Source organism: Microcaecilia unicolor, chromosome 8, assembly GCF_901765095.1.
Source record: "Microcaecilia unicolor chromosome 8, aMicUni1.1, whole genome shotgun sequence".
Lineage (NCBI taxonomy): Eukaryota > Metazoa > Chordata > Amphibia > Gymnophiona > Siphonopidae > Microcaecilia > Microcaecilia unicolor.
Genome location: NC_044038.1, coordinates 217,217,485 through 217,243,220, shown reverse-complemented (window position 1 = coordinate 217,243,220; position 25,736 = coordinate 217,217,485). Strand labels below are relative to the sequence as shown.

At 44.9% G+C, this 25,736-nt stretch overlaps 1 protein-coding gene across 1 annotated transcript in view; it reads left to right on the top strand.

The window, feature by feature from the left end:
• Positions 1-25,311, top strand: part of SLC9A8 (solute carrier family 9 member A8) — a 179,895-nt gene extending 154,584 nt beyond the window's left edge. Inside the window, exons 13-16 of the mRNA XM_030212977.1 lie at positions 13,364-13,475; positions 16,734-16,954; positions 21,477-21,623; positions 24,905-25,311. Of these exons, the coding sequence (XP_030068837.1) occupies positions 13,364-13,475; positions 16,734-16,954; positions 21,477-21,623; positions 24,905-25,012 (588 nt within the window). The 3' untranslated portion in view covers positions 25,013-25,311. The remainder of the gene's footprint in view (positions 1-13,363; positions 13,476-16,733; positions 16,955-21,476; positions 21,624-24,904) is intronic.
• The last annotated feature ends 425 nt before the right edge of the window (positions 25,312-25,736 follow it).

Sequence of the window (25,736 nt, the reverse complement as noted above, 5' to 3'; positions counted from 1 at the left end):
AGAAGTTTATTCCTTATGCGTGGAATAAACTCCCTGAGCCCATACGCCAAGCCCCCTCACTGCCCATCTTCAAATCCTTACTCAAAGCCCACCTCTTCAATGTCGCCTTTGGCACATAACCATTATACCTCTATTCAGGATATCTAGACTGCCCCAACTTTACATTTCGTCCTTTAGATTGTAAGCTCCTTTGAGCAGGGACTATCCTTCTTTGTTAAACTGTACAGCGCTGCGTAACCCTAGTAGCGCTTTAGAAATATTAAGTAGTAGTAGTAAGTGATCCAGGACCTAACTTGAGAAGCATTACTTTAAATCATGCTAAGGGGCAAATGGCTTAAGGCCTCACACAGTTTGCTGACTTCCTCCTAGATCAGGAACCTCGGTTTGCAGTGAAAGCACTGTGTTGAGTTCCTCCCCATGTTGGATTTGTTTTTATTTTTTTTTCACTGTTCTTGCCCTCGCCACCAAAGTAAATCAATCTCATCAAATAAGGGCCAAACCAAAGCAAGCAGTGTGTACATTTTGAACTTAAGACGTCTTCCAGAACAAAAGCAAGTGGAAAAGAGGTTGGGTTGCAGACCTGCCCGGCTGTACAAATATAAAGTGGGAAAGGCAGGAGGTTATTAGTTTAGGGGTTTTTTTTAATTACAAGAAAAACATAAATCTGATTGTATTTTTGTTGATACTGTCCTTACAGTATGTGTTAAAAGGGAGTTTCTCAATCCATTAATAGGTGTAGCTTTATGGTAAGATGGACTTTATGTAGCTGGTACAGGCAGAGCCGGTGGTGGGAGGCGGGGCTGGTGGTTGGGAGGCGGGGCTGGTGCTGGGCAGACTTCTACAGTCTGTGCCCTGAAAATGACAGATGCAAATCAAGGTAAGATATACACAAAACGTAGCACATAGGAGTTTATCTTGTTGGGCAGATTGGATGGACCGTGCAGGTCTTTTTCTGCCATCATCTACTATGTATGTACTATGTATCTTTGGTGTGATTGCCTCGTAAGACTTCTTTTTCTAAGTTTTGGAATTTTATAAAACCAGCAATCAACAACAACGAACATGGCAGGCATATGAGGTAACAAAAGAAATGAGTAAAATCCTTCAGGACATAACGGAAGCGGTTACAGGAAACCACATCTCTAAAACAAAATCTTGATGTAGGAGGTTTTTTTATGCTGTTGGTTTTAATGGAAGGGAGCTTGGTATTATGAAGCTGTAATGTCACCATTCATCATCATCTTGCAGCAAATTGAATGATTGTGAAGAAATGCTGGCTGGAAGTGCTCTTTTCATCTTCAGAGCAGATATGCACAGGCAGTACAAAGTTCCCCGAGCACCCTTTTGATGTATTATATACTATAAAAGCCTCCTTCCTCTTCAGAGAGAGGACTTTGCTGCCATACCTTTCATTACTCCACTCTGTTTGCCACCAGGGGGCCAATTACTATCTAATAGGGATGCACTTTGTTAGAGGCAGTCAGTTCATTAGCATGCCTTAAAACTTGAGAGTGCTAAGTTGATGTAACACCCACTAGCAAATTAATACACAGTAAGTCCATTAGTACATTTTAAAATGCAATAGTACAAGTGAAAAATGAACCTAATTTTGGGGGTTTTTTTGTCTGCACACATCCTTACAACACAATGCAAGAGACGTTTTTCAGGGGTGCACTGGGAAGCTCAACTGAGATCAACTAATTTCACTAAGACCACCAAAGTCTTTTATGTAGAGGGCTTTTGGATTATAGCCAGCCTTTTCTAGATTTAAAATGGTGACCCAGAGGTGAAAAGCTATGTTGCTCAGCCTCAGCCATGATAAATAACCATTAACTCTCCCTACTATAAAGAGAGAGCTTGCCTTGAATTTCTCCTGTCAGTGCACCCAACTTGGGCTCCAGGATTTAGACCAGGTTTCAGCAAGTCTGACGCCCAGAGAATTGGCCTAAGCGCTGTTTTGTGAAGGGTGCGCAGTCTTTTAAGAATAGCATCGATCTTTTCGGGCGCTTATTTTTGGACACCCTGTATAGAATTCCCCCCTATATGTCTCGTCAGCCTTGGTGTGAGTATATGGAATATAGACCCAACAGTGGCAGGACCACACATTTCCTGGAGGGAGACATGGGTTTGAGCTTGGCCAGTCAGCAGCTACAGTCCCAGGGTGGAAATACATACAATGATTTATTTCTCTCTCTCTCTCGCTCTCTGAGGCAGTCTACAATAACTCATCTGGGAATTTATTTATTTATTACATTTGTACCCCGCGCTTAGAGTGGTAGGTACATAAGTACATAAGTAGTGCCATACTGGGAAAGACCAAAGGTCCATCTAGCCCAGCATCCTGTCACCGACAGTGGCCAATCCAGGTCAAGGGCACCTGGCACGCTCCCCAAACGTAAAAACATTCCAGACAAGTTATACCTAAAAATGCGGAATTTTTCCAAGTCCATTTAATAGCGGTCTATGGACTTGTCCTTTAGGAATCTATCTAACCCCTTTTTAAACTCCGTCAAGCTAACCGCCCGTACCACGTTCTCCGGCAATGAATTCCAGAGTCTAATTACACGTTGGGTGAAGAAAAATTTTCTCCGATTCGTTTTAAATTTACCACACTGTAGCTTCAACTCATGCCCTCTAGTCCTAGTATTTTGGATAGCGTGAACAGTCGCTTCACATCCACCCGATCCATTCCACTCATTATTTTATACACTTCTATCATATCTCCCCTCAGCCGTCTCTTCTCCAAGCTGAAAAGCCCTAGCCTTCTCAGCCTCTCTTCATAGGAAAGTCGTCCCATCCCCACTATCATTTTCGTCGCCCTTCGCTGTACCTTTTCCAATTCTACTATATCTTTTTTGAGATACGGAGACCAGTACTGAACACAATACTCCAGGTGCGGTCGCACCATGGAGCGATACAACGGCATTATAACATCCGCACACCTGGACTCCATACCCTTCCTAATAACACCCAACATTCTATTCGCTTTCCTAGCCGCAGCAGCACACTGAGCAGAAGGTTTCAGCGTATCATCGACGACGACACCCAGATCCCTTTCTTGATCCGTAACTCCTAACGCGGAACCTTGCAAGACGTAGCTATAATTCGGGTTCCTCTTACCCACATGCATCACTTTGCACTTGTCAACATTGAACTTCATCTGCCACTTGCACGCCCATTCTCCCAGTCTCGCAAGGTCCTCCTGTAATCGTTCACATTCCTCCTGCGACTTGACGACCCTGAATAATTTTGTGTCATCGGCGAATTTAATTACCTCACTAGTTATTCCCATCTCTAGGTCATTTATAAATACATTAAAAAGCAACGGACCCAGCACAGACCCCTGCGGGACCCCACTAACTACCCTCCTCCACTGAGAATACTGGCCACGCAATCCTACTCTCTGCTTCCTATCTTTCAACCAGTTCTTAATCCATAATAATACCCTACCTCCGATTCCATGACTCTGCAATTTCTTCAGGAGTCTTTCGTGCGGCACTTTGTCAAACGCCTTCTGAAAATCCAGATATACAATATCAACCGGCTCCCCATTGTCCACATGTTTGCTTACCCCCTCAAAAAAATGCATTAGATTGGTGAGGCAAGACTTCCCTTCACTAAATCCGTGCTGACTTTGTCTCATCAGTCCATGTTTTTGTATATGCTCTGCAATTTTATTCTTAATAATAGCCTCCACCATCTTGCCCGGCACCGACGTCAGACTCACCGGTCTATAATTTCCCGGATCTCCTCTGGAACCTTTCTTAAAAATCGGAGTAACATTGGCTACCCTCCAGTCTTCCGGTATTACACTCGATTTTAGGGACAGATTGCATATTTCTAACAGTAGCTCCGCAAGTTCATTTTTTAGTTCTATTAATACTCTGGGATGAATACCATCAGGTCCCGGTGATTTACTACTCTTCAGCTTGCTGAACTGACCCATTACATCCTCCAAGGTTACAGAGAATTTGTTTAGTTTCTCCGACTCCCCCGCTTCAAATATTCTTTCCGGCACCGGTGTCCCCCCCAAATCCTCCTCGGTGAAGACCGAAGCAAAGAATTCATTTAATTTCTCCGCTACGGCTTTGTCCTCCTTGATCGCCCCTTTAACACCATTTTCGTCCAGCGGCCCAACCGACTCTTTGGCCGGTTTCCTGCTTTTAATGTATCTAAAAAAGTTTTTACTATGTATTTTTGCTTCCAACGCTAATTTCTTCTCAAAGTCCTTTTTTGCCCTCCTTATCTCCGCTTTGCATTTGGCTTGGCATTCCTTATGATCTATCCTGTTACTTTCAGTTGGTTCTCTTCTCCACTTTCTGAAGGATTGTTTTTTGGCTCTAATGATTTCCTTTATCTTACTGTTTAGCCACGCCGGCTGACGTTTAGTCTTTTTTCCCTTTTTTCTAATACGTGGAATATATTTGTCCTGAACCTCCAGGATGGTGTTTTTAAACAGCATCCACGCCTGATGCAAGTTTTTTACTCTGCGAGCTGCTCCTTTCAGTCTTTTTTTCACCATTTTTCTCATTTTGTCGTAATCACCTTTTCTATAGTTAAACGCTAGCGTACTTGATTTCCTAGTTTCACTTCCTTCAATGCCAATATCAAAACCGATCATATTATGATCACTGTTATCAAGCGGCCCTCGTATCGTTACCCCCTGCACTAGATCATGAGCACCACTAAGGACTAAGTCTAGTATTTTTCCTTCTCTTGTCGGCTCCTGAACTAGCTGTTCCATGAAGCTGTCCTTGATTTCATCAAGAAATCTTATGTCCCTTACGTGTACAGATGTTACATTAACCCAGTCTATATGCGGGTAATTGAAATCCCCCATTATTATTGTGTTGCCCAGTTTGTTTGCGTCCCTGATTTCCTTTAACATTTCGGCATCCGTCTGTTCGTCCTGGCCAGGCGGACGGTAGTACACTCCTATCACTATCCTTTTCCCCTTTGCACATGGAATTTCAATCCACAGTGATTCCAAGGAGTGTTTTGCTTCCTGCAGAATTTTCAATCTATTTGATTCAAGGCTCTCGTTAATATACAATGCTACCCCTCCACCAATCCGATTCACCCTATCACTACGATATAATTTGTACCCCGGTATGACAGTGCTATAGATGGGAGCTGATTCATGACTGATTTTTAATATTCTCTCTTGTTCTCTCTCTCTGATTTTTACCCACCTAATCATATAAACTCTGGGCAGTTTACAGTAAGAGTAACACAAAATACAATAGAACATAAAACCAGAGACAATCTCAAGAAGACACAGGAGAATCAGAACACATGCCGATAATCGAAACTAAGACAACAAAATGAGAAATTTAAAAAAGAAATCTGTTTCTTTCTTTTGGTGCATTTGTGCCCCACATTTTCCCACAAGAGCAGGCGCAATGTGGCTTACATGGATTCAAGAGGATACAATACAATATATAGATGGCTCAGATACAGAATGTGACAGGAGGGGAAGGAACATGGGATAACAGGGGGTGAAGCAACCGGCGAATAACCTATTCAGTCTACAGGAGACGGATGTTAAACAGTGGAATAAGCCTTATCGAATAAGTATGTTTTTAAGGACTTCTTGAACAGTTGATGGTCGACCAGCTGTTTTAGTTGTTTCGGCAGAACATTCCAGGTTTTTGCACGGATGTAGGGGAAGGACGAAGCAAAAAGGGTCTTGTATTTAACATTCCTGCAGTTGGGATAATGTAGATTGAGGTAGGTCCTTGCAGTGATTAAGGCATTTCTTGACAGTAGATCGATAAGATGGTGCATGTAGTCGGGCTTCACCATAAATCATCTTGTGTGTTAGTGAGCAGATTTTAAATGCAATACAGTCTTTTATAGGGAGCCAGTGTAGTTGAAAACGTAGTAGGTGAGCACTGTCGCCATACGCCATGCGCCCTCCCTGCCCATTTTCAAGTCCTTACTCAAAGCCCATCTCTTCTCCCTTGCTTTTGGCGCCTAACCACCCTCCCCATTCATGATACCTACACTGACTACATAGTTTGTCACCTTTAGATTGTAAGCTCTCTTGAGCAGGGACTGTCCTTCCCCATGTTTAAACTTGTACAGCGCTGCGTAACCCTGGCAGCGCTATAGAAATGCTAAGTAGTAGTAGTAGCACTGTCGAAGCGCGATTTCCCCAGAATAAGCCTTGCAGCTGTGTTTTGAGCTGTCTGAAGCCTCGTCAGAATGTAGTCTCAGCAACTAGCATAGATCCCCCTACAGTAGTCTATATGGGAGAGGACCAGCCAATGGACTAGGGTACGGAATAGATCCCTTGTTATGAAGTGCCTAATACGCTTCAGCCTCCACATTGCGTGGAACATTCTTTTTGTGACAAGTTTTACCTGATTGTCCAGGTGTAAGTGGTTATCCAACTCTACACCAAGGATTCTCAGACTATTGGAAATCGGAAGCTTGTAGCCCTTAATGTGGAGTGTACTCTGGACGACTTTATTGTGCTGAGATGAAAGGATTAGACATTGTGTTTTGTCTTGATTAAATTTAAACAGAAACGCCCTTGCCCAGGAATCCATGATGGAAAAACTGGCATCTATTTTATCGGAGATTTTTTTTATTGAAAAGCTTGCTCAAAAAGCCAGGCTTTACAACGTTTGTGAAAGGTCAGATAGTCTCTTGGCTTAAGATCCTTTGACAGCAATCCTTAGGTTGGTGCCACACAAGTAAATACAGTTTGTTTGTTTGTTTGGGGGGGGGGGGTTTGGGGGGGGGGGTTGCTCTGTCTGTCAATCTCACGGTGACACCTTGTGGTCAGATTCAGTGCATTCAGAGAAAGTTGTATTCACAAGCCTTGGCCATAGACTATTTCCAGTGTTGCCAGGTGGGCGGTTTTCCGCGACCCGCCACAGGAAATTTTTGCCTGCGGTGGGTTGTGGTTTTTTGGGCTTGTTTTGTGTCTTTTGGGCAGTTTTTTGAGCGTTTTTTTTGGCTGCAGGGGCGGGGTTAGTGACGTTTTGGGCGGGGGTGATGACGCGGGGGTGGGGGTGTCAGGGGCGGGGTTTGAGTTTGGGCGGGTTTTGGGCTGGATTTGGGCTCGTTTGGGTGGGAAAAAAAATTTCCACCTGGCAACCCTGACTATTTCTTCAGTAACTGTGCTCTGTGGGGGAGGGAGGGTAGGAGTTGCAAATGAAAGCTTAGGAGAAGCTGGTTCTGATTGAGCTTAGTCCAAAGCATCTGAAGGAAACTATCAGGTCAACTTAAAATTAATACAGAGGATAGTGACGGCCACTGTATCACATAATGTAGAAATGACAGCAGATGAAGACCAGCATGATTCATTTGGTCTGCTCAGTGAGGTGCTAGAGTTGTACCTGGGTAACATTCTGCAAGTGAGGCTTGTTAGCTTAAAGAAATGCTTGTTGGCTGATTAAAATGTTAGAATTTGTTTTCCATTTATTATGATCAATTATTTCTCAGCTCCCACAAGGCCTCATTCCTTTCCATCTTTCTGTGATCAGCGATCCAACTGCCTGTATTTTCAGAATTATTTCACACATTCATTCTGAATGAAAGGCAGCGATTTCCTGTGGTTGAGAGAACAGAATACTTTATATATACTTCAAGTACATCCTGTGTCACTTTGTGACTACTCATGGAATGAAAACTTAATTGTAGAGAATAATGGACCTTTTAAACAAGGACATGAAGCTGGAACATGCTGAATCTACTGATTTAATTGACCAGCTAGCCCCAGTATTCCAAAATCTTTGATTGTCATTTTCACATTCATTGCTTTGCTCATGATCAGTGGATGACTTTTGTGCTATGTTCAGTATTAAGGAGGGGACCCGGCCATTCAGTTGCGGGAAGAAGAGGAGTTGAAGCTTCAACTAACATAATCTGTTACAACGGCAGGTCACACAAAGGGGAGGGTCACCGAGAAAGGTCTTGCAACCCCATGCTCGGAACTCCCGCGGTAAGCCAACAGCGCTGAAACTATACCGCTGGAACAGCACAGAAAATTAGCTCGCCAATGCTCAAAGAAATGGTATTCAAATTATATGCACACCAGGGGCGTAGCTATGTGGGGCCACGGGGGCATGGGCCCCCATAGATTTGGCCCTAGCCCCTCCTTCTGCCAACCTTCCCCCGCCGCTGGCGAGAACCTTTGCTGGCGGGGTCCCCAACATGCAGGATGTCAGACTCACAGAGACAGAAGCCTGCCCTTGCAGATCAGCAACGCGGCCGCGCCGGAGTCCTCTTCTCCAGCGCGGCCGCATTGCTGATCTGCAAGGGCAGGCTTCTGTTTCTGTGAGTCTGACGTCCTGCACGTACAACAGAAGCCTGCCCTTGCAGATCAGCAATGCGGCCGCGCCAGAGAAGAGGACTTCAGCTGGCGGGAGTTGGGGACCCCCGCCAGCAAAGGTACCCAGCGGCGGGGTAGGTTTGGTGGCGGCAGGAAGAGGGGGTCAAAAGGGTTGGCGCTTGGGAGGGTCAAAGGTGGTGGTGGGGAGGTCAAAAATGGGGGGGGGGGTGGCTGCGCCAGGGGGGGGCTAAAATTTGCTCCCTCACCTCGGGCTCTGGACCCCCCTCCCGCCGAAGTCTGGCTACGCCCCTGATACACGCTGTTAAGGCAAAAGCAAGGAGGGGGGATGTGCTATGCGCATGCACAGAAGAGTTTTGTGGTAAGCCTATTGTGCGCATGCACCAAGCAATGTGAAGTGACACATTGGCATCTATTTTTTGTGCCTTTAAATGTAAGCTTTTCATTTTAAATTTTTTTTTTTACTTGGAAGGCTTATATTTAAATGCAGGGAGTAGGTGCCAATGTGTGCTTTCACTTTCAGGTTTGCTCGAACTCGTGCACATTTGTTTCTTACTACTGGTGCTTAGGGGCTTGCATGGCTCTTGTGCTTCCAAATTATATAAAACCCAGCAGATTTTAAAGGAAGAATAATAAGAAATCAAACACCCTCACACCTGCTCCGAGCTGGTGTTATTTTTTTCAGCAGTAAGGTGGCTTTGTTTTGTGCACTGTTTTCTGAGCATTGGGAGGGAACAGGAAATGACCTTTATTTATTTGTTTGTTTGTTTGTTTGTTTGTAATGACATTTGTATCCTGCATTATCCCAAACAGAGTTTAGGTTCAATGTGGCTTACAATCCAGACAATTTAGTACATACATAAATCTTCTGATAAAGGAAAAAATGTCGAGTAAATCTTCTATATACTGCCGTATGAAACTTTACAAAAATTAGTTTATGAATTATTTTACAAGGTTGTATTGTGTAACAAACATCAAATTATAAGCAGTTGTACAGGAAAACGTTTGAAAAAGCATTTTGCATAAAAGTGGTTATTCCTGTTTTCCATTGTCTTGTTGCAGGAACTTTTTGAAAAGAAAAGTTTTTAATAATTTCCTAAAGTAATCATGTACATCCGTTTGACTACATTAACAAGACAATGTGACTGTACAGTTCACACATTGCACTGCAGGTTATTTTCCACTAAATCACACTCTAGCTAACACTGGCCCTCATGATCAAAAGCAAACTCCGGTGCTAGAGGCTGTTAACGCCATACTAGCGCGGAGTTTTCTGCCGACCCATGATCAGAGCCCTCGAGCGTGTGAAACAATGCACTCGAGGGCTCTTAGCGCAAGTAGCTTGCAAATGCATGCTAATCAGCGCTTAACACATTCATCCCCAATGATCAGCGTCCAGCGCGCCAAAGATTGGGTTACTGGCCGCGGCAAAATCTACACCAGCTCTGAGCTGGCGTTAGGGTTTGCGCCGATCATTGGGGAGGAATGGTGAGCCCTGTCCAGCATGTTCAGGGAGGGCTGGAGATCTGGTGGGTCTCCAGCCCCTCCGAACCCCCAGAAAATATCAAGGGAGCGATTCCCTTACATAGTTTGTAGCCCCACCCAGCGTATCCCAGGGTGAAATGGGCGGGGCTGAGCGCCGCCATTTTGCGATGTCATCCACTGGAAGAGGAGGGAGGCAGGCTGCGTCCCTCCTCCAACTAAAGGTAGGGGGGGGCCGGAGGGGGGGTTGTCACTACTTCTACTCACGCTAGACCACCAGGGATTGGTATCGCTGGGGGGGGGGGGAGTTGGGGTGGCTTTGCTCGCTGGGTGGGAGGGTGGGAGAGGGTAGGGGGAAGGGGAGGGGGGTTGTCACTACTCCTACTCACACTGGACCACCAGGGATTGGTACGACAACGCAGGGGGGGGGGAGTTGGGGTGGACCTCCAGCCCCACCCCACCCCCGTCGCTCGCTGGGTGGGAGAGGGTTTGGCCAGCGGCGGCCACTTGATATTTTCTGGGGGTTCGGGGGGCTGGAGACCCACCAGATCTCCAGCCCTCCCTGAACTTGGGGAGGTGAGATCGTCGGGGGGACCGGAGGTCCACCGGACCTCCAGCCCCCGTTTTGCCTTGCTCAAGGCAGGGGTAGTCAGGGCTTGGGACCTCCAGCCCCTGTGTTTGACAGGTTTGGGCTTTTGACAGCCCAGACCTGTCAAACAAGTGTGGGAGAATTGTGTTGAGCGCATGCTCAGGTACAATTCTCCCGCACTTCTACCCCTTGATCAGAGATAATTGCGCTACTTAAATTTGCATGCATTATCTCTGATCATCGATGCAGAAAAGCCCTGCGCTGTTCCAGCGCTATTTTTAGAGCGCTGTTTGGAACAGCGCGGGGCTTTGGATCATGAGGGCCACTGTATTTCTTACAGTGCACATCAGGTTTCTTTTTCGTGGGTCCTTCACATCTGTGACATACGTTGTGCTTCTATCACTCCTTGTGTGAAGTGGTGATAGTGGGGGGCAGGGGAGTTCACTGTCAGTACTGATGAGTTTGATTTTCCACACAGGCTATATCAGTCCCAAAGAAGGCATTGTGAAATGTGACTCGATGGATTCTATTACAGCTTCAGTTTGGTTTTGATCATTCTTTTAAGCCAAATCTATTTTCACCATATGGGTGTTTGAAAAGGTTTAGCGGCCTCATTGTGGATCCGGATTCTCTGCATCTTACTTCTTTTCTGGTCTCTCTGTTCCAGGGGCGTAGCCAGACACCCAATTTTGGGTGGGCCTGGGCCCAAGATGGGTGGGCAGAAGAACTCTGCCTTGCCCCACAAGTGATTTGGTCTCTCCCTCTTTCGCCTGCATGTCATGATCTCTTAAACATCCCCCTCCCCCACATACCTTTTAAATAGCAGATTTTCACTTGCATCGAGCAGCAACTAATACACACTGCTCATGTTGGCCCCACAGCCTTCCCTCTGATGCAACTTCCTGTTTCCGCATAGGTGGAAAGACATCAGAGGGAAGGCTGTGGGGCCGGTGCAAGCAGTATGTATCAGTCGCTGCTCGCTGCAGGCAAAGATCTATTTACAAGGTAAGCGGGAGGGTCAGTTGTTGGGAGTTTTCGGCTGGTGGGGATCCCTGCCAGCCACATCATAAGTGGGCTGCTACTGGGTGGGCCTGAGCCCAAAGTGGATCCTTGTCTACGCCACTGCTCTGTTCAGGTCGCAAATATTTCTTGGTCTGCTAATACGAGTGCTGCTTTGCTTCCATGTTTTTTATGTTCTGTAGACCATGGATAAGCAACGATGGTTCTTGAGGGCCACAACCCAGTCAGGTTTCCAAGATTTCTGTAATGAATATGCATGCGATCTATTTGCATACAATGGAAGCAGTGTATGCAAATCAATCTCATGCATATTCATTGTGGAAATCATGAAAACGTGACTGGATTATGGCCCTTGGATCGTGGTTGCCCACCCTACTATAGATGATCATAGGTGTTTCCCAGCTGCTCTTTATAATGTTTATGTGGGGGGGGGGGGGGGTTGTTTTTTTTAACCCTGTTGTACGTCTCAACAAAGTACCATATGGTTTTCTCTTGCCTCTTTCTGTTTAGGATTTCAAATCTTGGTAGGTTGTTTGTTATAGTTTGTTTTGTTTTGGTAGTTTGAAAAGAGTATATTGAGCAGTAGAGGTTTTGGGCAGCATACAAGACATTCAGGAAGAGAGAGAAAAAAACGTCCTCTAACAGGAACAGTAGGACAGTGTGAATTGCGGCAAGTTTGAAAAGGGGGTGAAAAGCTTGCATTGGTTACCAATAGAGGTCTATATCTACTTTAAATGATGTATATTAATATTCAGAATTGTCCATGGAATGATCCCCCCCCTACTTGTCATCCTTCTCACCGTCCCTTAGGGCTTCTCTTGTTGAAAATGAGCTACTGCTGAAAAAGGTGTGAGCAAATACAAAATAAATAATTATTCACTTTCCTTCTGCAGTGAACGTAAAGTAAAAACAAATTTACTTTCTGTTATTTCCTTATCTAGCAGCTAAAACTTGGAATTGTCTCCTAGTTGCCATTTGCTTCAGAATAAAAACTCATATCTGTTCAGGCAATTGTTAGGAATATAACTCATGAAGATTTTTTTTTCTTAATCTGTGTCTATTATTGATGGAAATTATAAAGTATTGTATTACATAGTATTGTATTACGGCAGAAAAAGACCTGCACGGTCCATCCAGTCTGCCCAACAAGATAACTCATATGTGCTACTTTTTGTGTATACCCTACTTTGATTTGTACCTGCGTTCTTCAGGGCACAGACCGTATAAGTCTGCCCAACACTATCCCCGCCTCCCAACCACCAGCCCCGCCTCCCACCAGCAGCTGTGGCCTAGACCGTATAAGTCTGCCCAGCACTATCCCTGCCTCCCACCAGCGGCTCTGGCACAGACCGTATAAGTCTGCCCAACACTATCCCCGCCTCCCAACCACCAGCCCCGCCTCCCACCAGCAGCTCTGGCACAGACCATATAAGTCTGCCCAACACTATCGCCGCCTCCCAAACACCAGCCCCGCCTCCCACCACCGGCTCTGGCACAGACCGTATAAGTCTGCCCAGCACTATCCCTGCCTCCCACCACCGGCTCTGGCACAGACCGTATAAGTCTGCCCAGCACTATCCCTGCCTCCCACCACCGGCTCTGGCACAGACCGTATAAGTCTGCCCAGCACTATCCCCGCTTCCCAACCACCAGCATCCCTCTCCTAATAATTCCTAGCATCCTGTTGGCTTTTTTGGCCACCAACGCGTATTGTGTGACGCAGCATCTTGTGAGTCCCTCCATAATCTGCCCCACATTTTTGACTGGCTGTAGTGATTTTAACACCATCTCACCTCATTTAACAGCTATTCATAGGTCGCTGTTGCTCAGAATTTTCAAGAATTGCTTCCTGTTATATCACAGTGGAATTAGAAACATAGACATGTGATGGCAGATAAGAGATATGTTACTGTAGGTAAAGCATTGAACATCTCATTTTGCTAATGTAGTGAACTTGTTTCCATACACAGGTGCTTGTTCTGTTGGGCCGAGCAGTGAATATTTTCCCACTTTCCTTCCTCCTGAATTTCTTTCGGGATCATAAGATCACTCCTAAAATGATGTTTATCATGTGGTTCAGTGGTAAATATATATAAATATATTTCTTGTAACTGAGGATAACAGACTATATACATTTAAAAGTAATGGCACAATGTGTTGATCAGGTCTGTGTTCTGTAGTGTCTCTGGGGGGAATGTGTGAGGCCCTCCTTTTTGGGGACAGCTTTGTGACTCTTCCACACCAGCTGTTTTGTTAAACCATAGAAAAATTATTTACAAAAAGCAGAGCTACTGGGGGTGGGGGGGGGGGATATTGATCATTTTTATCCTATACAACTGTATTACTCTTTTCTTGTTATCCAGATACACAGATACTGTAAGTCTCATGCTTATGACGTCTAAACTGCATTTCAGCACTGGAAAGTTAAGTGGCTTCTATAGGGACTGACGGGGAGTCATGAATAGAAGACTAAAATCAGGATCTCTAGGCTTCTTATTTTTTGTGGGAAAGCAGACGGGGAGAGCACCCTCTTGTTTCGGCTTCCATCCAGATGTTTGTGACAGAGGATTGTAGCAGAACAACAGAAAGGACTAGGGGGCATGCGATGAAGCTACAAAGTAGTAAATTTAAAACGAATCGGAGAAAATGTTTCTTCACTCAACGTGTAATTCAACTCTGGAATTCGTTGCCAGACAATGTGGCAAAGGTGGTTAGCTTAGCGGAGTTTTAAAAAGGTTTGGACGGCTTCCTAAAGGAAAAGTCCTTAGACCATTATTAAATTGGACTTGGGGAAAATATTTCTGGGATAAGCAGCATAAAATGTTTTGTACTTTTTGGGGGGATCTTGCCAGGTATTTGTGACCTGGATTAGGAAACAGGATGCTGGGCTTGATGGACCTTTGGTCTGTCCCAGTATGGCAATACTTACGTACTTATGTAAGGCAGTATATCCAAATACATGACCCAGAACCATACTCTTTTATAAATATCTGAGAGGTGGGCAGGATAGTGGAACCACAACTTTGCCATAAACCAATTTGCAGTTTACTTTTGACTAGGAGGAAGACGGATCCTACAAGTAGCCAGCAGCATCCTACAGGAGGGAGGGTAATGAGGGGCTGTGGACCTTTCTGTCTGACTCTACCTTCAGAGAAAGGGAAATGGGATTTGGCCAGCTACCACTGAAAATTGGTGGTACTAGCCATTTCTCCCCACCTGCCCAGCCCTCCCTCTTCAGCTCACCCAGAATTTGCCTGGCTAGATTTAGGCACCTGGTGAAACTTAGCATCCTAAAATTAGCCACTCTGCTTGGTATGTTCAATCTAGCCACCTGAAGCCTCACTTAGTAGGTCAAATCCTTTCAGATGTTGACCTCATTGCCTCTGGACAGATCTCTGTTTCTCATTCCTCTTTTTCCTGAAAATGATTATATTTTTTTCACAAATATACAATTGTATTTCTTGCTATGAGCATCTACTGTAATTTTTGGCAAAATCTTTTATAGTGGCAATTGGATGGCAGGAATGATGGCGTAAGTTGGTTTGTGTGGGACTTCATTCTTCTAAATGCTAAATACTCAAAAATGGGCAGAGGCATCTATACATTATTGTATGATAGTATATAGCAGAGATGCAGCATTCAGGCTTGTCAACTTCCCTGGACATAGTCAGAATGCTCAGTTAAAGGATTAAGAGATTTTAGTTTATTTTAATAATGAAGTCGTTTCATTACGTTTCAACGTTGTTGCCTAGGTCTATGATAATCTTGTATTTGTTGTGAGAACACTGTCATTTGTCACATTTTGGTCCTCTGTGATGATAATCGCTCATATTGGGTCAGTTAAAGACCAAGGCTTTGCATTCCTGTCGCCTCTATTATATGCAAATCTCATGCACATTCATTAGGGATATCCTGAAAACCTGAGTGGCTGGTGGTCCCTCAGGATAGGTTTGAGAACCACTGTACTAAAGCATAGAAGAGAGCAGCTGAAGCATCGTAACTGCAGATTCATACGGCACCATTGGTTGAAAAGCTAGCAAATTATGCATATTCCATTTGCCCTCAGTAAGAGGGCTTTTGTTGTGCAACTGCCATGATTTCAGAACTTCTCAGTGGATGATCCTGAAACTGTAAGAGCGTAATCATAGTTTGGATTTTGGATTCAGTTATCCAGGGTTCAAGGAAAGTTAAAATTCAGGTGCCAAAGGCAGATCCCTTTCCCAAAGAGTTTACTGTCTCATTTAATATCTGGGGCATATGATACATAACAATCCACACAAAAAGCTGTTACATTCAAATGGAGTGTTTGTTTTGTGGCATAGTATTACAAGGAAAGCCACAGACAGGAGGAAGGGGGTGTTTCAAACACTTTTTAGAGGGAAGTTGACAGGTGGGGATAGTATAAATAAGTAGTTGGATCTTACTTTCAATCTTTGCATAGTGGGTTCACTTCTGACCCATTTTTAACTACTACTGCTTACTATTACTTATTTCTATAGAGTAGCCTAGCGGTTAGTGGAGTGGCCTGAGAACGTGGGGAACCAGGTTCGATTCCCACTGCAGCTCCTTGTAACTCTGGGCAAGTCACTTAACCCTCCATTGTCCCAGGTACAAAATAAGTACCTCTGTATAATATGTAAACAATTTTTATTGTGACCACATAAAGACAGAATATCAAATCCCTCCCCTTTCCCTTACTAGATGCGTGCCGCTCTATACATGAAACATATAAGAGACAGTCCCTGCTCTATACAGCTTCAGTGGCGTTCCTAGGGGGGAGTGGTGGGTGCGGTCCGCCCCGGGTGCACGCCGCTGGGGGGGTGCTGCGCGACTGTCCGGTCGTTCCATGCTCCCTCTTTCCCGGAACAGGTTACTTCCTGTTCCGGGGCAGAGGGAGCATGGAACGAACGAAGGACAGGCGTGCACGGCACCCCTCCCAGCGGCATGCACCCGGGGGGGGGGTTCTTTCGCGGGGGGGGGGGGGGTCCCTTCGCCAGGGGGGATCGCGCTGCACCTGGGGGGCGGCCGGGTGTCAGCCCCCCTAGGAACGCCACTGTAGAGCTTACTCTGTATTCAAGACAGTCAAACAAGACAAATAAGGGTTTAGGGAGTTAATTATTGTAGAAATGTTTTAAAATGTTTGGTTATGTGGAATAGTTTCCTCATCAGTGATTCTGTACAAGTAAAGTATTACTTGATTTATGTTTAAAATACTTATAAATATCAAATTAAAAAAACGTTTGGTTAGGAAAAATTAAGCAACTTGAAAATGAATAATCAATGTGTTCGTAGAGATGTGAAGAGTATTTAATCATAGTCTTCATTTGCCTCTTTGGATAGGTTTACGAGGTGCCATTCCATATGCTCTCAGTCTTCATTTGGGTTTGGAGCCAATAGAAAAACGGCAGCTTATCGGGACAACAACTATAATTATCGTTTTGTTCACGATTTTGCTATTGGGAGGCGGGACAATGCCACTCATTAGACTGATTGACATTGAAGATTCAAAAGCTCGAAGGAGAAACAAGAAAGATGTTAACCTGAGCAAAACAGAAAAAATGGTTTGTTTCAGTTTGTTTTATGATTTATTAAAGTTGAAATACCGCACCTCCTGACAAGCATAACAGAACACATAAAACAATCTTTTAAAAGGAAGAAAGGAATGCCAAATTCTTAAGCAGGATGGGAAAGAATAAAATAAGATTGTAGAACAAGTTAATCTGTCCTTCACTTTCCAGTTAGCTGTCTAAGGCCCGATGCACAAAAGTCTCCGTAAAAAAACCCCGTTGCTTTTTGATACCTGGTAAAAGTTAACGATTCTGAAATAGCGAGCGATGTTGAAAGGAAATCTCATGCAGATGAGTTGCTCAGAATTACAACCAGCAGCTCAATTAGGGAAAATGCGAGCGCATGCATATGCGGGACAGTCACTTGCTCAGGGTGGATGCTATGAGCATGCCCAGAATAGCGTGTGCTATGGCTGAGTCTCCATAGCGTTCCACTGCTACTACACATGGCTTTCATACATACTTACAAGCAATAAACCACCTGGGCCATGAAAGTTTCTTTTTGTGGAGTTCCACGCCAACTTTCTTACCCGGGGGGGGGGGGGGGTTATTGTTTATATGTGCATGTATGAAAGCCATGTGTAGCTTTTTTTTTCTAAAGTATAGATGCTGTGGGCATGCCCCAACGTGCTTTTTTTGTTCCAAGACTGCCTTTTCACAGTGCTGCTATGTGTGAGACACACATACATGCAAATGCTGAAGCCATCTCCATGCTATGAGACGGCTCCTGACCTTCCATTAAAATTTCTTCGTAAAAGGTAGACACCCCTTTCAGTGCATTGCTTGAAAACAGCTGTGCATCACTCAGAATGCACATTTAAGTACTAATCAGCACATTGTAATAATTTTGCATACGATTCTTGGCTGCTTCCGTGAACGGTAAAGAATACGCAGAGCCTCTATACCGTGCTCACTAAACTGGCTAGAACCAGTCAAAATTGCACATTGCTTGCCGGGTAAGTTTTGTGCATCGGGCCCTGAGTACCATACACTTTCTCAAATAAATGGGTCTTGAGAGCTGAGTGGAATTTCATAAAAGGTTGCTCCATACACAAGTCCAGTAGAAGAAAATTCCAGAGAAAGGGAGTGGTATAAAAAAAAGTGTCATGACAGGTTGATTCCAAATGGGCCTGATGTGGAGAAGGTGTATGCATGAATATGATCTTAGACTGAGAAATGCTCTGAACTGATATCTGTAGAATACAGGACTAGCCTAGTAAGTCAGACCTTTAATTTCATCAACTGTCAAGCAAACCCAAATATATCTCATGAATTCTCATTACACTTGAGACTCAGACTTTGCTGTTGTTGACATAAACCCCAGGGTTCTATATATGGCACCCAAAAGATGTGCACCCAACTAAATCAACTAGCAAACCAATTAGTGCCAATAATTGGGTACTAATTGGCACCAATTTGAATGTGCGTGTGTATCTTGCTACGCGCTATTCTATAACACTGTGCACCCAAATCCCATAGTGCGTAACTCATAAGGGGGATGTAGCCATGGGAAGTGCGTGGGCGGGTAAGGGGCGTTCCTAAAATTTGCGTGCAAAGTTATAGAATACTGGGGGGCATGCATCCAAATTGGGTGCTGGTGCCGAAATTTGAGCACTGAAATCAACTGTCGATGCTTGTCTGTAAAGGTCGCCCATCTTTGAGTGCCTATTATAGAGTAGCATTGAGCACCGGTTTTTTTTGGCACTGATCTTTGAGCGCCATTTGGTGATTGTAGCCGAAAGAGAATAATTCTATTTCATGGTGCCTAGTGTGAGAGGAAAGGAGACACCATTTAATAAAGACACATATAGGCAACTATCAGGCTTATTTTCGAAAGAGAAGGGCACCCATCTTTCGACACAAATCGGGAGATGGACGTCATTCTCCCAGGGTCGTCCAAATTGGCATAATTGATAGCCGATTTTGGGCGTCCTCAACTGCTTTCCATCGCGGGGACGACCAAAGTTCCCGGGGGGCGTGTCGGAAGCATAGCGAAGGTGGGACTGGGGCGTGCTTAACACATGGGCGTCCTCGGCCGATAATGGAAAAAAGAAGGGCGTCCCTGACGAGCACTTGACCGACTTTACTTGGTCCATTTTTTTCTTGCAGCCAACCTCAAAAGGGTGCCCGAACTGACCAGATGACCACCGGAGGGAATCGGGGGTGACATCCTCTTACTCCCCCAGTGGTCACTAACCCCCTCCCACCCTAAAAAAAAACTTTAAAAATATTTTTTGCCAGCCTCAAATGTCATACCCAGCTCCCTGACAGCAGTATGCAGTTCCCTGGAGCAGTTTTAGTGGGTGTAGTGCACTTCAGGCAGGCGGACCCAGGCCCATCCCCCCTACCTGTTACACGTGGTGATAAATGTGAGCCCTCCAAAACCCACCAGAAACCCACTGTACCCACATGTAGGTGCCCCCCTTCACCCCTTAGGGCTATGGTAGTGTTGTACAGTTGTGGGGAGTGGGTTTTGGAAGGCTCAGCACCCAAGGTAAGGGAGCTATGCACCTGGGAGCAATTTCTGAAGTCCACTGCAGTGTCCCCCTAGAGTGCCCGGTTGGTGTCCTGGCATGTGAGGGGGACCATTGCACTATGAATGCTGGCTCCTCCCACAACCAAATGGCTTGGATTTGGTCGTTTCTGAGATGGGCGTCCTCGGTTTCCATTATCACCGAAAACCGGGAACGACCATTTCTAAGGTCAACCTAAATGTTGAGATTTGGGCATCCCCCCGACCATGTTATTGAAACGAAAGATGGACGCCCATCTTGTTTCGATAACACGGGGTTCCTCGCCCCTTCACCGGGACGTCCTCAGGAAAATGTGGGCACCCCATTCGATTATGCCCCTCCACGTATCCTTATAAATTGCTAGTGGAAGCAGCAGAAGCTGCGCCTACCTTTTGAACAGATGTAAATGACTGAGCCCACATTGTAGAAGTCCAACAAAGTGGAAAACTCTTGAGATCCCACGAGTCTTTTTATCAATAAATCTTCTTTAAAGTATCAAGGTTGTCACTCTCGTTTCTGGAGTCCACGGTCAATTTCCCACTTGTTTTCTGCTGAGCCTACATTATCCCCATATTTTATAACTTACAATCATACCTGCAAACTCCACACATGCTCCGCCCCTGTAGACGCCTACTGGCAAAGTACGCATCATTATATCATGGCACCTACTTTTACACCAGTTGGTAATATAGAAAATGACAGCAGATAAAGGCCAGTCTGATCCATCTAGTCTGCCCAGTAATGTGCCTGGAATTGTACTTGTCGCTCTGGGCAGTTTATCCCTCTCTGTGCCTTTTTTTGAATTATGGAGATACACGTTTAAGTTCTGCTTTGATTCCATCCTTTTGCTATATAGGGATCTTCTATGTTTATGTCACGCTACATGCATATGAAAATGACTTTATAAAATTTCCCCTAAACTACTTAGTCTTGCAGAAAGACTTTTGGAAGAAAATTCACAGGTTTTCTAATGGTGCGCATGTGGCGTGTGCTGTGTGTTCCAGTTTGAATAGGAAAATAGCACATGCCATGGGTAAATCTTCTCCTTGTAGGGGGGTATCAGCTGCTTGTCTATCTGCTCCACAACCACCCCCCCCCCCCCCAGCCAAAAAAATTGTATCTGATCCAAAATAAATTATCCTTCTCTGATGTAATATTTTACTTTGGTTTCTTTTCTTTTTTTTTTTTTTTTTAATATTTATTTATAGTTTTAACATTTTGAAACACAGTACACACCTATATATTAATTCTGTAGATACATGGCTTCAACCAACAGCATAAAGATTTCAAACATCATCTAAAAACATCAGCTGAACTGCTTAGATTAACCATGTTCCCCTCCTTTTAAACCCTCCCACCCCCCGTCATATTGGGTATGCAACAGGTCTTATATTGCAGTAGTTGCTTTCCATTTAATATATGGATCCCATATTTTATGGTAATGTATGATTCGACCGTTTCTCATGGCTGTAAGTTTTGACATCAGTTGTATTCTATCCAATCTTTCCCGGACTGTGTGTACCCCCGGAATCGTGGGCTTCCTCCAAGCTGAGGCAATGACCAATTTGCCTGCCACAAAAAGCTGAGTGGCAAAGCTGTGCGTAAGTTTTTTGATCCCTGGAGGTTTAAAGTGAAGCAGACAGCTCTCCACCCCCATGGGATATATCTGATTCGTCACTTCACACAGGAAACCCACCACCTCGATCCAAAACTTTTGAGCATGCCTACAGGCCCACCACACGTGAAACATATCCCCTTTTATCTCACATTGCCTCCAACACTTTGGTTTCTTTTCTTAGAAGAAGTGACACATCTGAATGTTGATTCTCATATCTTCTATATGAGATTAAAAAAAAAACCAGAAAGCCCCAAGTGTTCAAAAAAGAATGTAAAAAGTAAAACATAGTACACTGTAAGTTATTAAAACATACTTGCATATGCACATACTGTAAAGTGCTGGAGTTTATAAAAATCAATGTGTGTGCCTCTCTCGTTATTTCCAGGGTAATACTATTGAATCAGAGCATTTGTCTGAACTTACCGAGGAAGAGTACGAAGCCCAGTACATCAAGCGGCAGGATCTCAAAGGCTTTATGTGGTTCGATGCCAAGTATTTGAACCCTTTTTTCACTCGAAGGCTAACACAGGAAGTAGGTCTTTATTTTCAAGAACAAGGGGGGGGGGGGGGGGGGGATAGAACCAAAAAGAATGAACGTGGTAATTCACCACTGCATGTTTAAATCCCATCATTTTGTTTGGTAAAATGTGTTTTGGAATGGAACAAAAATACAATCAGGACATCCCGAGGAAAGGGGGCAAGGGAACCAGGGATGCAAAAATTGCTCCCCCTCCATTGTCTCCCCTATAGTGGCCATGGCACAGGGGGTGGGGTGGGGGCCATTAGGATGCATTCTAGCTCAGAATTCTCCTGAATTCAATTGTGTTGAAGTTAAAAGGTTAAATTGTTTTGTTTTTCTATCTCCCCACATGACTGGCTTGGTAGCAGGATCCTGATGTAGAGTCCTTAGGAGATTTGATGCCTTGGGGTTAGACTATTTTCTTTCTTTATTAAAATTATTTATTTAAGATTTCAATATATAATATAATTTCACCATAATTCTGGAATACATAGAAATCCTAGGTAGATAAAGGGGGAAAAATCTATACACCCTCCCAAACAGAAAATAACCGTGCTTTGAACCTGAGAAGAGAGCATTTTTTTTTCACTAGCTATTTGATTGCCAGCAATTTTGATTGCATTTGCGACTACATTTGATAACCCCGGACGCAGGTCTTGGACCAGAATGCCATTGTTCTCCCAGTATGGGCATCTGGTGTTTTTTTTTTCTGCCAGTTTGCTAGCATGGAGTGCGTTTGGCACAGTTAAAGATAAGTAATCACTTTCTTTTCCTTTTCACTTGTTTCTTTTACAAAATAAAAGATTTAGATGAATAAAAAACAGATACCTCAGCAAGTGATTGATGAAAAGTTATAAAGTTTTGATCTGGAATAGCTGAGCTCTTTTTATGAACATCTGATGCCGTTGTGTCTTTTAATTAGTTAAAAAGATCAGTGGCGTTCATAGGGGGGGGGGCGGTGGGTGCGGTCCACCCCGGGTGCACGCCGCTGGGGGGGGGGGGGGGTGCTGCGCGCGCCTGTTCTTCGTTCGTTCCATGCTCCCTCTGCCCCAGAACAGGTTGTTCCGGGGCAGAGGGAGCATGGAACGAACGAAGAACAGGCGCGCGCGGCACCTCCCCCCCCCCCAGCGGCATGCACCTGGGGGGGTGTCCTTTCGCAGGGGGGGGGGGGGTCGGGGCGCATCAGCGATCCACCCCGGGTGTCAGCCCCCCTAGGAACGCCACTGAAAAAGATGTTTATTTGAATACTTGATGTTTTAGGGTCTGCCCCGTTTTATACTTCTTCCCTGTACTTTTGTTATATACATAGAAATCCTAGCAAAAAAAACAATAAAAATGTATATAATAAAGGAAAAAGAAAACATAATTTCATCCACAACGTAGGAAATTAGACCCAAGAATAAGGGAAATATAATGAATTAACAAAATTAAAACTGAAAAGTCACCTCCCAAGATACTATATCTAGCCAGTCAAGCAGTGAACATATGAGCTGCATAATATTAACATCTTGCTTAGCCCTTAGAAAATCTTGTAATTGTTTGGGATCTTCCAATGCCCATAACATATTGGGCTCTCGTAACAGGGGACAATGAATCTGCAGGCATCTTTACAACTGCTACCAAGTACTTCTTAAACATATCCAAAGCAGATACGAAAGGAGACTTAGAAAAGTTTAGCAGTATCAAATTATGTGTCCTAATTTGATTTTCCAGATATTCCAAATTACTACTACTACTACTTATCATTTGTAAAGCGCTACTAGACATACACAGCGCTGTACACTTGAACATGAAGAGACAGTCCCTACTCGACAGAGCTTACAATCTAATTAGGACAGACAGACAGACAGAACAAACAGGAGATAAGGGAATATTAAATGACGATGGGTATAATTTTTATCCTTAAGAACAGCTATTTCTAAATTCTCCATAGTCTGCACCTTGGTCTTTAAGGAATTAAGAGCTGTTGAACCTGGTCTTGAGCAAGAACAGCTTCAGAAATAATCATTATATCTTTAACATTTTGCCTAGCAGTTGCTAGCAAAGAAGAATGCATGCCATTAATGGCCTCCATAGCAACTCCATTGTCACAACAACTGAAGAAGGAGGGAGATGTTGGATCCAGGGGTAGAAGGGAGAGAGAGAGAGATGCTGGACTATGGGTGGGAGTGAAGAGAAAGGGAGAAATGCTGGACCACAGAGGAGAATGCACTGGATGGGGCTAAACTACCATATTATTCCCTTATATGGTAGTTAAGCCCCACCCAGTGCATCATCATTTTGGTGGCACACTCAGCAGGAGGAGGGACTAGGACTCCATCCCTCCTCTGTCAAGGTAGGAGGGGGTTGTGGGGACACCGCTAGGCCACCAGGGCTAGTCTTTGGGATGGGGGAGCATGGCCAGGGGTGCCACTGGACCACCATGATTTTATGTTTTTTTTGAGAAGTTGGTGGGGTCTGGGGTTCACCGGACCACCAGGGCTTAGGTTTGACAGGACAGGGCTCCCTATTCTTCCCCTGCGTGTCACAATCCTAATGCTAGCTCCGTGCTGGCGTTGGTTTTGCTGTGGGAGGAGTGCCCTTGTTGGTGCGCTGCCCACTGAGCATTGATGACCTGTTTAGCATGCATTTGCATACTTATTATTCTCAGAGCTGGCACTGAGCATTCGGCGGTAGCAAATGCGGGCACTAGTCCGGTGTTAATGGCCTGTAGCATCTGCATTTGCTTCTGAGCATTGGGGCTTTAGTGAGGAAGGGACAGCTTAAATTGAGTGAGCTGCTAGGGACAAGTGTTTGTAGAGCAGGTGATCTCTGTCCTATACTCGGAGAACCAAGTGGACCCCTAATAAAACTAGCGTGATACTGTTCTCTGCCATTGTAAAGAATCTATTAGAAATAAAAGAACAAAGGAGGAGGGGTGGGGGATTATTTTATTTAATTAAGCAAAGCTGCAATAACTTCAGTTACTGAGCCATAAAACATTTGAGCTGAGAAATCTAGAACATTGGGGAGTGGGGGGAGAAGGGTAGAAAGGGAAGGAGACCCCAGAAACTCACCTCCACCCCTCTTTTAAAAGGAGGAAAAGGCCAGGAGTCTTGTGTATATTTGATCCTGTTTCAGTATGCATTTGCATTCCTGGTGTTAATGTGCAGGACGTGTGGATGATGAAAATGTGAATGCTTTACAGATTGTCTTGTATGTGAACTCTTAGGTATGTCGCTTGTATGTGTTTGTGTGTAGAGAGAGCAGCAATCCTCCTCTAGATGTCACATGTTTTTTTCCCTTTGCTTCAGGACCTCCACCATGGCCGAATTCAGATGAAAAGCCTCACCAACAAGTGGTATGAAGAGGTACGGCAGGGACCGTCCGGATCTGAAGACGACGAGCAGGAGCTGCTATAAAGGGACAAAGCAGTTCTAACAGCCTTACAAAGTACATTCTGGGAATCTGAAAAGAGCCTGTGTTTCAGAGAACTGAACCCTTTGCAGGACTGACGCACACATGCTGTGCTAAGCAGACACATCTTCAAGATTTATGATAGTTTCTGTGTGTGGTTAGTTGCATTCTGTAAAGAAATGACCGCAATTTGCACTATTTTTAGAAAGAGCTACTCCTTGAATTTCAAGCAGTTTACCTCCTGGCTCTTACAGTATTTATGATTCTGAAATAACTGGAAGCTGTATCAGAAGACAGTGGCGTACCAAGGGGGGGGGGGGGTGGTCCGCCCCGGGTGCATGCCGCTGGGGGGGTGCCGCAGCGCGCGCCTGTCTGCTCCCAGTTCGCTTCGCTTGCTAAATTCTCTCGTTCGCTGCAGCAGCTCCCTCCTTCTGCCCCAGAACAGGTTACTTCCTGTTCCGGGGCAGAGGGAGGGAGCTGCAGCGAACGAGAGAATTTAGCGAGCATAGCGAACTGGGAGCAGACAGGCACGCGCTACGGCACCCCCCCCCCAGCGGCGTGCACCCTGGGGGGGGGGTGTCATTTCGTGGGGGGGGGGGGGCGCTGCACCCGGGGGGGGGGGCGCATCGGCGATCCGCCCCGGGTGCCGTCGAGGCTAGGAACGCCACTGTCAGAAGATAATAGTGGCAAAATCCTCTTTTTATCAAGTTAGTAATTGAAGATCACTTC